The sequence below is a fragment of the Oncorhynchus gorbuscha genome, linkage group LG05 (genome assembly GCF_021184085.1).
Source record: "Oncorhynchus gorbuscha isolate QuinsamMale2020 ecotype Even-year linkage group LG05, OgorEven_v1.0, whole genome shotgun sequence".
Taxonomy (NCBI): domain Eukaryota; kingdom Metazoa; phylum Chordata; class Actinopteri; order Salmoniformes; family Salmonidae; genus Oncorhynchus; species Oncorhynchus gorbuscha.
The window spans coordinates 86,257,113-86,269,366 of NC_060177.1; the positions used below are offsets into that span (position 1 = coordinate 86,257,113).

The following is a 12,254-nucleotide window of genomic DNA, read 5'->3' on the forward strand; positions in this document are numbered from 1 at the left end:
GCTCTCTCTCTAGAGTATGTGTTGGGTTGGAGAGAGAACACAATCTCACACTGCGTGAGAAAGGAGCGGCACTCAGTGGGCTGCCCGGAGTAGCAAGGTGGGTTATTAACCCTAGGTTCTGGAGGCTCGGCAGGCCAGGAAGTAACAGGTGGCACGAGACGTAGACTCTGGAACTGTCCAGAGAGGTCGGAAACCTGAGCGGCCAGGTTCTCCACGGCATGGCGAGCAGCAGACAATTCCTGCTCGTGTCTGCCGAGCATGGCTCCTTGGATCTCGACGGCAGTGTAACAGCGTCTGAAGTCGCTGGGTCCATTCCTTGGTCGGTTCCTTCTGTCATGCAGGTGAAAGAGGACCCAAAAGCGACTTGGCGAAAACAGAGTCTTTAATCCAGTAAAGTAAATACAAACAAAAAACACAACTTTCACTCGAAATGACGAGGACAAACTGGAGACTCGATCTTGAACAGCAGGTGAACAGCAGGTTGCCTCGGGAAGGCACTTGAACCAGACAGACTCAGACACCTGCTCACCACGCAGCATCTGATGAAAACACGACACGACAGGGCGATACCCAAACACAGCACGGTGAATTCTAGACAAGGAACCGACAGGACAGGAACGGAACACAAAGGAAGAAATAGGGACTCTAATCAGGGGAAAGGATCGGGAACAGGTGTGGGAAGACTAAATGATTGATTAGGGGAATAGGAACAGCTGGGAGCAGGAACGGAACGATAGAGAGAAGAGAGAGCGAGAGAGTGAGAGAGGGAGGGGGAGAGAGAGGGATAGAAAAAGGGAAAGAACCTAATAAGACCAGCAGAGGGAAACGAATAGAATGGGAAGCACAGGGACAAGACAAGATAATAAATGACAAAACATGACATCTAGAGTCTTACATGGCATGTTGGTGTTCTAGAGTCTTACACAGCAGCGTTCTAGAGTCTTACAGGGCATGTTGGTGTTCTAGAGTCTTACACAGCAGCGTTCTAGAGTCTTTACAGGGCATGTCAGTGTTCTAGAGCGTTCTATAGTTTGAATCGGTGCTTTATGTAGGATATATGTTCACTGAATGAGAACATTGCCTCATAAACCCTTTGCCCTGAATTGTGACATATAACTTGTAGACTGTCTGTATATGTGTGCTAGTGTTCATGTATGTAGTCAAGGAATCTAATGCATCTGTAATAACTGTTTCAGTGTGCTGTGTGTCTGTAATAACTGTGTCAGTGTGCTGTGTGTCTGTAATAACTGTTTCAGTGTGCTGTGTGTCTGTAATAACTGTGTCAGCCTGCTGTGTGTCTGTAGTAGCTGTGTCGGTGTGCTGTGTGTCTGTAGTAGCTGTGTCGGTGTGCTGTGTGTCTGTAATAACTGTGTTGGTGTGCTGTGTGTCTGTAATAACTGTGTCAGTGTGCTGTGTGTCTGTAGTAGCTGTGTCGGTGTGCTGTGTGTCTGTAGTAGCTGTGTCGGTGTGCTGTGTGTCTGTAGTAGCTGTGTCGGTGTGCTGTGTGTCTGTAGTAGCTGTGTCGGTGTGCTGTGTGTCTGTAGTAGCTGTGTCGGTGTGCTGTGTGTCTGTAGTAGCTGTGTCGGTGTGCTGTGTGTCTGTAGTAGCTGTGTCGGTGTGCTGTGTGTCTGTAGTAGCTGTGTTGGTGTGCTGTGTGTCTGTAATAGCTGTGTCGGTGTGCTGTGTGTCTGTAATAGCTGTGTCAGTGTGCTGTGCGTCTCTCTCTCTCTCTCTCTCTCTCTCTTTCTCTCTCTCTCGCTCTCTCTCTGTCTGTCTCTCTCTCTCTCTCTCTCTCTCTCTCTCTCTCTCTCTCTCTCTCTCTCTCTCTCTCTCTCTCTTTCTCTCTCTCTCTTTCTCTCTCTCTCCCTCTCTCTCTCTCTCTCTCCCTCTCTCTCTCTCTCTCTCTCTCTCTCTCTCTCTCTCTCTCTCTCTCTCTCTCTCTCTCTCTCTCTCTCTCTCTCTCTCTCTCTCTCTCTCTCCCCACTCTCTCTCTCTCTCTCTCTCTCTCTCTCTCTCTCTCTCTCTCTCTCCTCCCTCTCTCTCTCTCCTCATCCTTATCTCTCCACGGTGTGAGATGGTGCCTCTGGGGTACAGGTCTACCAGTGTGATCTGTAGAGCATGGGGACTGAATGGTAATGGTTAGAATGGAATAAATAGAGTAGTATATCAAACATTCCATGGACACCATTCCAGACAATATTACAAGCCCTTCTCCCCTCAGCAGCCTCCTCTGCCACTGGTCTACAGTTAGTAGTATGAGCAGGGAGGGAATCAGGGAGTGAAGCCTGATCTCTCTTTCTCTTTTCTCCGCCCTCCCTCCCCACTCTCTCTCTCTCTCTCTCTCTCTCTCTCTCTCTCTCTCTCTCTCTCTCTCTCTCTCTCTCTCTCTCTCTCTCTCTCTCTCTCTCTCTCTCTCTCTCTCACTTTCTCTTTTCTCCGCCCTCCCTCCCCACTCTCTCTCTCTCTCTCTCTCTCTCACTTTCTCTTTTCCTCACCCCCCCTCCCTTTCTCCAGTCTACAATGACATCCTGGCGTCCGGTCGTGGAGACTCCTTCTTTATCAGGACTCATTTTGAGTATGAGCGGGAGGCCCCCCAGAGCCTGGCTTTCTCCAGAGGGGAGATCTTTAAGGTGGTGGACACCCTCTACGACGGCAAGCTGGGCAACTGGCTGGCCATCCGCACCGGCAAGGACAAACAGCTGCTAGAGAAGGGCATCATCCCCAACAAGAGCAGGTAATCATCCCTAAGGCATCATCCATAATGAACAGGTAATCACCCCTAAGGCATCATCCATAATGGACAGGTAATCATCCCTAAGGCATCATCCATAATGGACAGGTAATCATCCCTAAGGCATCATCCATAATGACAGGTAATCATCCCTAAGGCATCATCCATAATGAACAGGTAATCATCCCTAAGGCATCATCCATAATGGACAGGTAATCATCCCTAAGGCATCATCCATAATGAACTGGAAGGAAACTAAATGAGAGTTTCTGAAGACAGGATTTGGCCCTGCTATAGTAACTTTTCGAGGACAGATAAGATTCCCTGGCCATCAGTTGACTGTTAGGGGAGTGTTCAGTCACATCAGTACCATCTCTCGCTGTCACGTTGGTATGAAGAGATTCGGGAGACAGACGCAGGAATGCGTAATCGTTGTTTTTAACTGTACCTCAATTACGGCGTAAAGGCAAGGGGACGAAGACCAAACAAACACATAACAAAACACAGAGTAGTAACCCCAAACAAACACATAACAAAACACAGGGTAGAACCCCCAAACAAACACATAACAAAACATAGGGTAGAACCCCCAAACAAACACATAACAAAACATAGGGTAGAACCCCCAAACAAACACATAACAAAACATAGGGTAGAACCCCCAAACAAACACATAACAAAACATAGGGTAGAACCCCCAAACAAACACATAACAAAACATAGGGTAGAACCCCCAAACAAACACATAACAAAACATAGGGTAGAACCCCCAAACAAACACATAACAAAACATAGGGTAGAACCCCCAACAAAAGAGTGAGGAGTACCTCGAATAAATAACACAAGCCTGCCATGATTATCACACGGGACGAAACCCGTAATCATCTGCGCAATCCACAAGGGCATGAAAGCCCAAAACACACAGCACAGGTCCTCACGGTACCAACGGACCTTGTAACAATAATCAACAGCATCACAGGTGAACAGAAGGGCGCAGATATACACATACAATCAGTGGGAACAGGGGACAGGTGTCCTCATCCCCCTCTTCCCTCCTTCTCTCCCTCTCACCATCCTGTCTCCTCATCCCTCCTTCTCTCCCTCTCATCATCCTGTCTCCTCACCCCCCTCTTCCCTCCTTCTCTCCCTCTCATCATCCTGTCTCCTCACCCCCCTCTTCCCTCCTTCTCTCCCTCTCATCATCCTGTCTCCTCACCCCCCTCTTCCCTCCTTCTCTCCCTCTCATCATCCTGTCTCCTCACCCCCCTCTTCCCTCCTTCTCTCCCTCTCATCATCCTGTCTCCTCATCCCCCTCTTCCCTCCCTCTCACCATCCTGTCCCTCATCCCCTCCTTCTCTCCCTCTCACCATCCTGTCTCCTCATCCCCCTCTTCCCTCCTTCTCTCCCTCTCATCATCCTGTCTCCTCACCCCCTCTTCCCTCCTTCTCTCCCTCTCATCATCCTGTCTCCTCATCCCCCTCTTCCCTCCTTCTCTCCCTCTCACCATCCTGTCTCCTCATCCCCTCCTTCTCTCCCTCTCACCATCCTGTCTCCTCATCCCCTCATTCTCTCCCTCTTACCATCCTGTCTCCTCATCCCCCTCTTCCCTCCTTCTCTTCATCTCACCATCCTGTCTCCTCATCCCTCCTTCTCTCCCTCTTACCATCCTGTCTCCTCATCCCCTCCTTCTCTCCCTCTTACCATCCTGTCTCCTCATCCCTCCTTCTCTCCCTCTCACCATCCTGTCTCCTCATCCCTCCTTCTCTCCCTCTCACCATCCTGTCTCCTCATCCCCTCCTTCTCTCCCTCTTACCATCCTGTCTCCTCATCCCCTCCTTCTCTCCCTCTCACCATCCTGTCTCCTCATCCCCTCCTTCTCTCCCTCTCACCATCCTGTCTCCTCATCCCCTCCTTCTCTCCCTCTCATCATCCTGTCTCCACATCCCCTCCTTCTCTCCCTCTCACCATCCTGTCTCCTCATCCCCTCCTTCTCTCCCTCTTACCATCCTGTCTCCTCATCCCCTCCTTCTCTCCCTCTTACCATCCTGTCTCCTCATCCCCCTCTTCCCTCCTTCTCTCCCTCTCATCATCCTGTCTCCTCATCCCCTCCTTCTCTCCCTCTCACCATCCTGTCTCCTCATCCCCCTCTTCCCTCCTTCTCTCCCTCTCACCATCCTGTCTCCTCATCCCCCTCTTCCCTCCTTCTCTCCCTCTCACCATCCTGTCTCCTCATCCCCTCCTTCTCTCCCTCTCACCATCCTGTCTCCTCATCCCCCTCTTCCCTCCTTCTCTCCCTCTCACCATCCTGTCTCCTCATCCCCCTCTTCCCTCCCTCTCACCATCCTGTCTCCTCATCCCCTCCTTCTCTCCCTCTCACCATCCTGTCTCCTCATCCCCCTCTTCCCTCCTTCTCTCCCTCTCACCATCCTGTCTCCTCATCCCCCTCTTCCCTCCTTCTCTCCCTCTCACCATCCTGTCTCCTCATCCCCTCCTTCTCTCCCTCTCACCATCCTGTCTCCTCATCCCCTCCTTCTCTCCCTCTCACCATCCTGTCTCCTCATCCCCCTCTTCCCTCCTTCTCTCCCTCTCACCATCCTGTCCCTCATCCCCTCCTTCTCTCCCTCTCACCATCCTGTCTCCTCATCCCCTCCTTCTCTCACTCTCATCATCCTGTCTCCTCACCCCCCTCTTCCCTCCTTCTCTCCCTCTCACCATCCTGTCCCTCATCCCCTCCTTCTCTCCCTCTCACCATCCTGTCTCCTCATCCCCTCCTTCTCTCACTCTCATCATCCTGTCTCCTCACCCCCTCTTCCCTCCTTCTCTCCCTCTCACCATCCTGTCTCCTCACCCCCCTCTTCCCTCCTTCTCTCCCTCTCACCATCCTGTCTCCTCATTCCTCTCTTCCCTCCTTCTCTCCCTCTCATCATCCTGTCTCCTCATCCCCCTCTTCCCTCACAATTTCTTTCTCTTGACCACTCCTCATCTCTCATCACTTTCTGTTCTGTTCTGCCCCGTCTCACCAAGTGTCTCAAACACTCTCCCCTGTCTCTTTCATGCCCTATCTCTCTCAGTTCAATTCAAGGGGCTTTTTTGGTATGGGAACCATATGTATATATTGCCAAAGCAACTCAAATGGATAATAAACAAAAGTGAAATAAACAATAAAAATAATAGACATTTCAAATGTCATATGTCTATATACAGTGTTGTAATGATGCAAATAGTTAAAGTAAAAATGAGAAAATAAAAAAGATAAATATGGTGTTTGTTCTTCACTGGTTGCCCTTTTCTTGAGGCAACAGGTCACAAATCTTGCTGCTGTGATAGTACACTGTGGAATTTCACCTAGTAGAGATGGGAGTTTATCAAAATTGGATTTGTTATCAATTTCTTTGTGGATCTGTGTAATCTGAGGGAAATATGTGTCTCTAATATATATGGTCATACTCTGTTGATCTCTCTCTCTCTCTCCCCCTCCCTCTCCCTCCCTCCCTCCCTCCCTCCCTCCCTCCCTCCCAGGGCTGACCAGATGGCGAGCGTCCAGAACTCCCATAAGGCCGCTGGGACGGACCGGGCTGACTTCTGGCGTCTGAGGGGTCAAAGGGCAGCCAAGAGAAAGGAGCTGAGGAAGAGCAGAGAGGACGTCAGCGCTACGCCCGTCGCCACACGCTTCCCCGCGTACGAGAGAGTCGTGCTCCGAGAGGGTTGGTCTGACATTCTAGGGAAACTACACAAGATATAAGAGTTGAGAGGGGAGAGGAGAGGATAGGAGAGGAGATGAGAGGGTTGTTCTGACATTCTAGGGAAACTACATAAGAAATAAGAGTTGAGAGGGGAGAGGAGAGAGGGAGAGAAGAGAGGGGAGGGGAGAAGCGAGGAGAGAGGGGAGGGGAGGGGAGAAGAGAGGGGAGAGGAGAAGGTAGAGGATAGGAGATGGGAGAAGAGAGGGGGAGGTGGGAGAGAGGAGAAGGGAATGGAGAGGAGAGGGAGAAGGGAGGGAGATGAGAGGGAGGGAGAAGAGAGGGAGAAGAGAGGAGAGGGAGAAGGGAGGGAGAAGAGAGGAGAGGGAGAAGAGAGGGAGAAGAGAGGAGAGGGAGAAGGGAGGGAGATGAGAGGGAGGGAGAAGAGAGGGAGAAGAGAGGAGAGGGAGATGAGAGGGAGGGAGAAGAGAGGAGAGGGAGATGAGAGGGAGGGAGAAGACACAGGGAGGATAGAAGAGAGGGAGAAGAGGAGAGAAGAGAGGGAAAAGAGCGAGAGAGGTGTAGGGAAAGTTGAGGGTAAGTATATCATTAAGGAGAGGAGAGGGGGAAGTTGAGGAGAAGTATATCATTGAGGGGAAGTTGAGGAGAAGTATATCATTGAGGAGAGGGGAAGTTGAGGAGAAGTATATCATTGAGGAGAGGAGAGGGGGAAGTTGAGGAGAAGTATATCATTAAGGGGGAAGTTGAGGAGAAGTATATCATTAAGGTGAGGAGAGGGGAAAGTTGAGGAGAAGTTTATAATTGATGAGACGAGAGGGGGCAGTTGAGGAGAATTATATCATTGAGGGGGAAGTTGAGGAGAAGTATATAATTGAGGAGAGGGGGAAGTTGAGGAGAATTATATAATTGAGGAGAGGGGGAAGTTGAGGAGAATTATATAATTGAAGGGGAAATTGAGGAGAATTATATCATTGAGGGGGAAGTTGAGGAGAAGTATATCATTGAGGGGAAAGTTGAGGAGAAGTATATCATTAAGGAGAGGAGAGGGGGAAGTTGAAAGGCAGGCCTGCATTGGGAAACAGACAGGAAACAACACACACACAGGAAGGGGGGGGGTGGGAGGGTACAGTGAGAGAAAGATGGTTGTCACGCTAAACACAGGAAATACACACCACAGGGGAGAACGAGTAGGTTGGAGGGTGAGGGGGGTGGGGGAGGGGGAGGGGGGAATTGAGCTGAGGGGAGAATGGTCCTCAGAGAGGGAATATCAATGGGTCAGACAGGAGCTACGCCGTTCTGGAGAGGATACAGGAAGGGGGAAAAGGAAGATGGCGAGAGAAAGTTGACGAAAAGAGAGAGACGACAGGAGGAGATGGAAAGGAGAGAGGAAGGGAATGCCAAAGAGGAGAAAGACAAGGTTACAGAAGAATGGAAAGTGACATTAGAAGGAGATAACTGGACAGAAGAGTAGAACAGGAGGAAGAGGAGGAGTGTATCTATGAAACGAAGGACAGGGATGTATTAAAGCAGTTGCTCTTTCTCTGCTGTTGTTTCAGTCAAGCAGACAAAACAGAAACAATGGTGTTCTATGGCTGACTGGACTGAGACTGGACTGAGACTGGACTGAGACTGGACTGAGACTGGACTGAGACTGGACTGAGACTGGACTGGACTGAGACTGGACTGAGACTGGACTGAGACATGACTGAGACTGGACTGAGACATGACTGAGACTGGACTGAGACATGACTGAGACTGGACTGAGACATGACTGAGACTGGACTGAGACATGACTGAGACTGGACTGAGACATGACTGAGACTGGACTGAGACATAGCTTTAATGGGCCTGGTCTACAACTGTATTGTTTCACCTATCAGACACTGTTGGCCCCTCTAGCCACACACTTTTATACCCCTAACGTTGTGCATGATAGACCCACTAATAGTCATATTGTTTTGAGGTTGTACAGTGGTTGCTCCACTAAAAGTTTGTGATTATGCTGTGGGACTTAATTTGTGGTTTAGTACGGTACCCTGCGTCACCACTTCATTGCTCCAGACCACCACAAGGGGGAGTTAGAGCACAGATTATGCTTTTGGATCCTACTGTGTCTCTAACTGACAATGAATGGGCCACAAACCGAAATAGAAACTGATAATTGTGCACGACTTCAGTATTACTTACTAAAACTGTTGTTACACTAAGGTTTTTATTATTTTATTTTGTTAGGATTATTTTGGTCTTACTGTAGGCCACTCCTGACCCGTCACGTTGTACAGCGCCTGAGTGGCGCAACGGTCTAAGACACTTCATAGCAGGGCAGGCTGTGTTTCTACAGATGCTGGTTCAATACCTGTGCTGTCCTCGACTGGGAGACCCATGAGATGACTGTAGATCTTTGGTTTCTCTCCCTATAAAAACAGAAATAAATAATTATAAATAACAAACTGGCTTTATTTACAATGTCTCGACCCATGTTCAAGAATGGTATTTTTCTCTCTCATTATATATTATTTGAAAACAAAATCATCTCCAAAATATTGTTTTTTTTTAACAAAGTGATTATTATTATTATTAATTTAGAATGATATAAAAGCCCGTTGGATATTCTCACAGATCTATTATTAACTTGTAGTGACACCCCATCCCGTGGACGGGACCGTTGTCATCATCTGACACTAATTAGCATTATGCAACGGACATAAATCTTCCTAAAAAATATTCCTATTCATGAAAATCACAAGTGAAATATATTGGAACACAGCTTAGCCTTTTGTTAATCACCCTGTCGTCTCAGATTTTCAAAATATGCTTTACAGCCAACGCTAGACAAGCATTTGTGTAAGTTTATCATAGCATTATGTCTTACTAGCAGTAGGCAACCTTGTCACAGAAATCGGAAAAGCAATCAAATTAAATCGTTTACCTTTGATGAACTTCAGAATTTTTCACTCACGAGACTCCCAGGTAGACAGCCAAAGTTCATTTTTTTCCCAAAAGATTATTTTTGTAGGCGAAATAGCTCCGTTTGTTCTTCATGTTTGGCTGAGAAATCGCCCGGAAATTGCGGTCACCACAACGGCGAAAAATATTCCAAATTAGCTCCATAATATCGACAGAAACATGGCAAACGTTGTTTAGAATCCATTCTCAAGGTGTTTTTCTAATATCTATTCGATAATATATCCGTCGGGACAATTCGTTTTTCACTAGGACCGATTGGAGTAATGGCTACCTCTGTATTTTACGCGGGAATCTCTCTCGGAGCCACCATGTGACCACTTACGCAATGTGGCCGCCTACGGCTATTCTTCAACAGAAATGCGTAAAACTACGTCAAAATGCTGTAGAGACCTTGGGGAATACGTAGAAAGCGTAAGCTCGTTGATGGTACATTCACAGCTGAATAGGGAGTCATTGGAACGCAGCGCTTTCAAATCCTAGGGCACTTCCGGATTGGATTTTTCCCAGGCTTTCGCCTGCAACATCAGTTCTGTTGTACTCACAGACAATATCTTTTCAGTTTTGGAAACGTTAGAGTGTTTTCTATTCAAAGCTGTCAATTATATGCATATTCTAGCATTTTATCCTGACAAATATCCTGTTTAAAACGGGAACGTTTTTTTTTTCAAAAATGAAAATACTGCCCCCTAACACCAAGAGGTTATTAATTAACCCTGTCATTAGCAGGACAATATATATTGGTCATATTGGTCATGGCTCCTGAGTGGGGCACAATGGGATTTCCTTGCAGTTCTCCAGCTGTATCCACTGAAAGCGTGCAAGGTTCAAGGCACGAGGGCAGGGGGTACGGGATGTGCCGCAAAGCCGCGCATAGAAGACAGAGTTAGCCCATGGGGAAGGGAGGAGGAGGAAGGGGAGGGGGTGGACCACCCCGCCACACTGGGTAGCACAGAGCAACACTTTAAGGGGCATTGCACTAATAATGGAGCTGACTAGGGAAACGTTCCTGCTGTTATTAGTGCCAGTCTGCACGTTCAAACTAAAATAATGTAACTAATAATGGCATCTTTATGCTTTCGTTAATAAAATAATTATATAAATACTCTTTCAAATTACTTTGGGAATAAATATCACTGAATTACAGAAATGTTGGAACAAAGTTGTCTAATTTGTAAGTCGCTCTGGATAAGAGTGTCTGCTAAATGACTTAAATGTAATGTAATGTAATGAAGGGAAACAAATTGTTGCTTACTGAAAAATGCTCTTTCAAACACACACAGTCACGTTGTACAGCGCCATTATTGCTATTAGCAGGTAGCTGGACAACAGACTTGCCTAGAAGGAGCGTAGGGGGAGAATTCGATCGTCAAATGTATCTCTTACTTAGAAATTAACAATAAACAATCAAAATTAACAGTAAACATTACACATACAGAAGTTTCAAAACAATAAATACATTACAAATGTCATATTATATATATATATATATAATATGGTCAGTCACAGTGGTCAGGTATTCTGCCGCTGTGTACTCTCTGTTTAGGGCCAAATAGCATTCTAGTTTGCTCTGTTTTTTTGTTAATTCTTTCCAATGTGTCAAGTAATTATCTTTTTGTTTTCTCATGATTTGGTTGGGTCTAATTGTGTTGCTGTCCTGGTGCTCTGTGGGGTGTGTTTGTGTTTGTGAACAGAGCCCCAGGACCAACTTGCTTAGGGGACTCTTCTCAAGGTTAATCTCTCTGTAGGTGATGGCTTTGTTATTGGAGGTTTGGGAATCACTTCCTTTTAGGTGGTATAGAATTTAACAGCTCTTCAATGGATTTTGATCATTAGTGGGTATCGGCCTAATTCTGCTCTGCATGCATTATTTGGTGTTCTACGTTGTACACGGAGGAAATTTTGCAGAATTCTGCGTGCAGAGTCTCAATTTGGTGTTTGTCCCATTTTGTGAAGTCTTGGTTGGTGAGCGGACCCCAGACCTCACAACCATAAAGGGCAATGGGTTCTATAACTGATTCAAGTATTTTTTGCCAGATCCTAATTGGTATGTTGCATTTTATGTTCCTTTTAATGGCATAGAATACCCTTCTTGCCTTGTCACTCAGATTGTTCACAGCTTTGTGGAAGTTACCTGTGGCGCTGATGTTTAGGCCGAGATATATATTGTTTTTTGTGTGCTCTAGGGCAACGGTGTTTAGAGATAATTTGTATTTGTGGTCCTGGCAACTGGACCTTTTTTGGAACATCATTATTATTGTCTTACTGAGATTTACTGTCAGGGCCCAGGTCTGGCAGAATCTGTGCAGACCATCTAGGTGCTGCTGTAGGCCCTCCTTGGTTAGTGACAGAAGCAACCAGATCATCAGCAAACAGACATTTGACTTCAGGTTCTAGTAGGTTGAGGCCGGGTGCTGCAGACTGTTCTAGTGCCCTGATCAATTCGTTGATATATATGTTGAAGAGGGTGGGGCTTAAGCGGCATCCCTGTCTCACCCCACGGCCCTGTGGGAAGAAATGTGTTTTTTGTTTGTTCTGTACATGGGTTTTATATTGTTATATATTTCCATCAATTTGTACAGCAGTCAAAAGCTTTTTTGAGGTCAACAAAGCATGAGAAGACTTTGCCTTTGTTTTGGTTTGCTTGTCAATTAGGGTGCGCAGGGTGAATATGTGGTCTGTCATACAGTAATTTGGTAAAAAGCCAATTTGACATTTGCTCAGTACATTGTTTTCACTGAGGAAATGTTAAAGTCTGCTGTTAATGACAATTAATGATATTGCAGAGGATTTTCCCAAGGTGGCTGTTGACATATATCCCACGATAGTTATTGGATTCAAATTTGTCTCCACTTCTG

General features: G+C 46.9%; 1 protein-coding gene across 7 annotated transcripts in view; it reads left to right on the forward strand.

Annotated features, from left to right (window-relative positions):
* LOC124036610 (tight junction protein ZO-2-like) overlaps positions 1 to 12,254 on the forward strand; it is a 268,862-nt gene that overhangs the window by 236,462 nt on the left and 20,146 nt on the right. For all 7 annotated transcript variants that reach the window (XR_006838934.1, XM_046351412.1, XM_046351414.1 and 4 more), the window contains exons 13-14: positions 2,515 to 2,734; positions 6,251 to 6,435. Coding sequence is in view for 6 of the 7 variants with exons in the window: in XM_046351412.1 (XP_046207368.1) it covers positions 2,515 to 2,734; positions 6,251 to 6,435 (405 nt within the window). In the remaining variant the exon portion in view is untranslated. The remainder of the gene's footprint in view (positions 1 to 2,514; positions 2,735 to 6,250; positions 6,436 to 12,254) is intronic.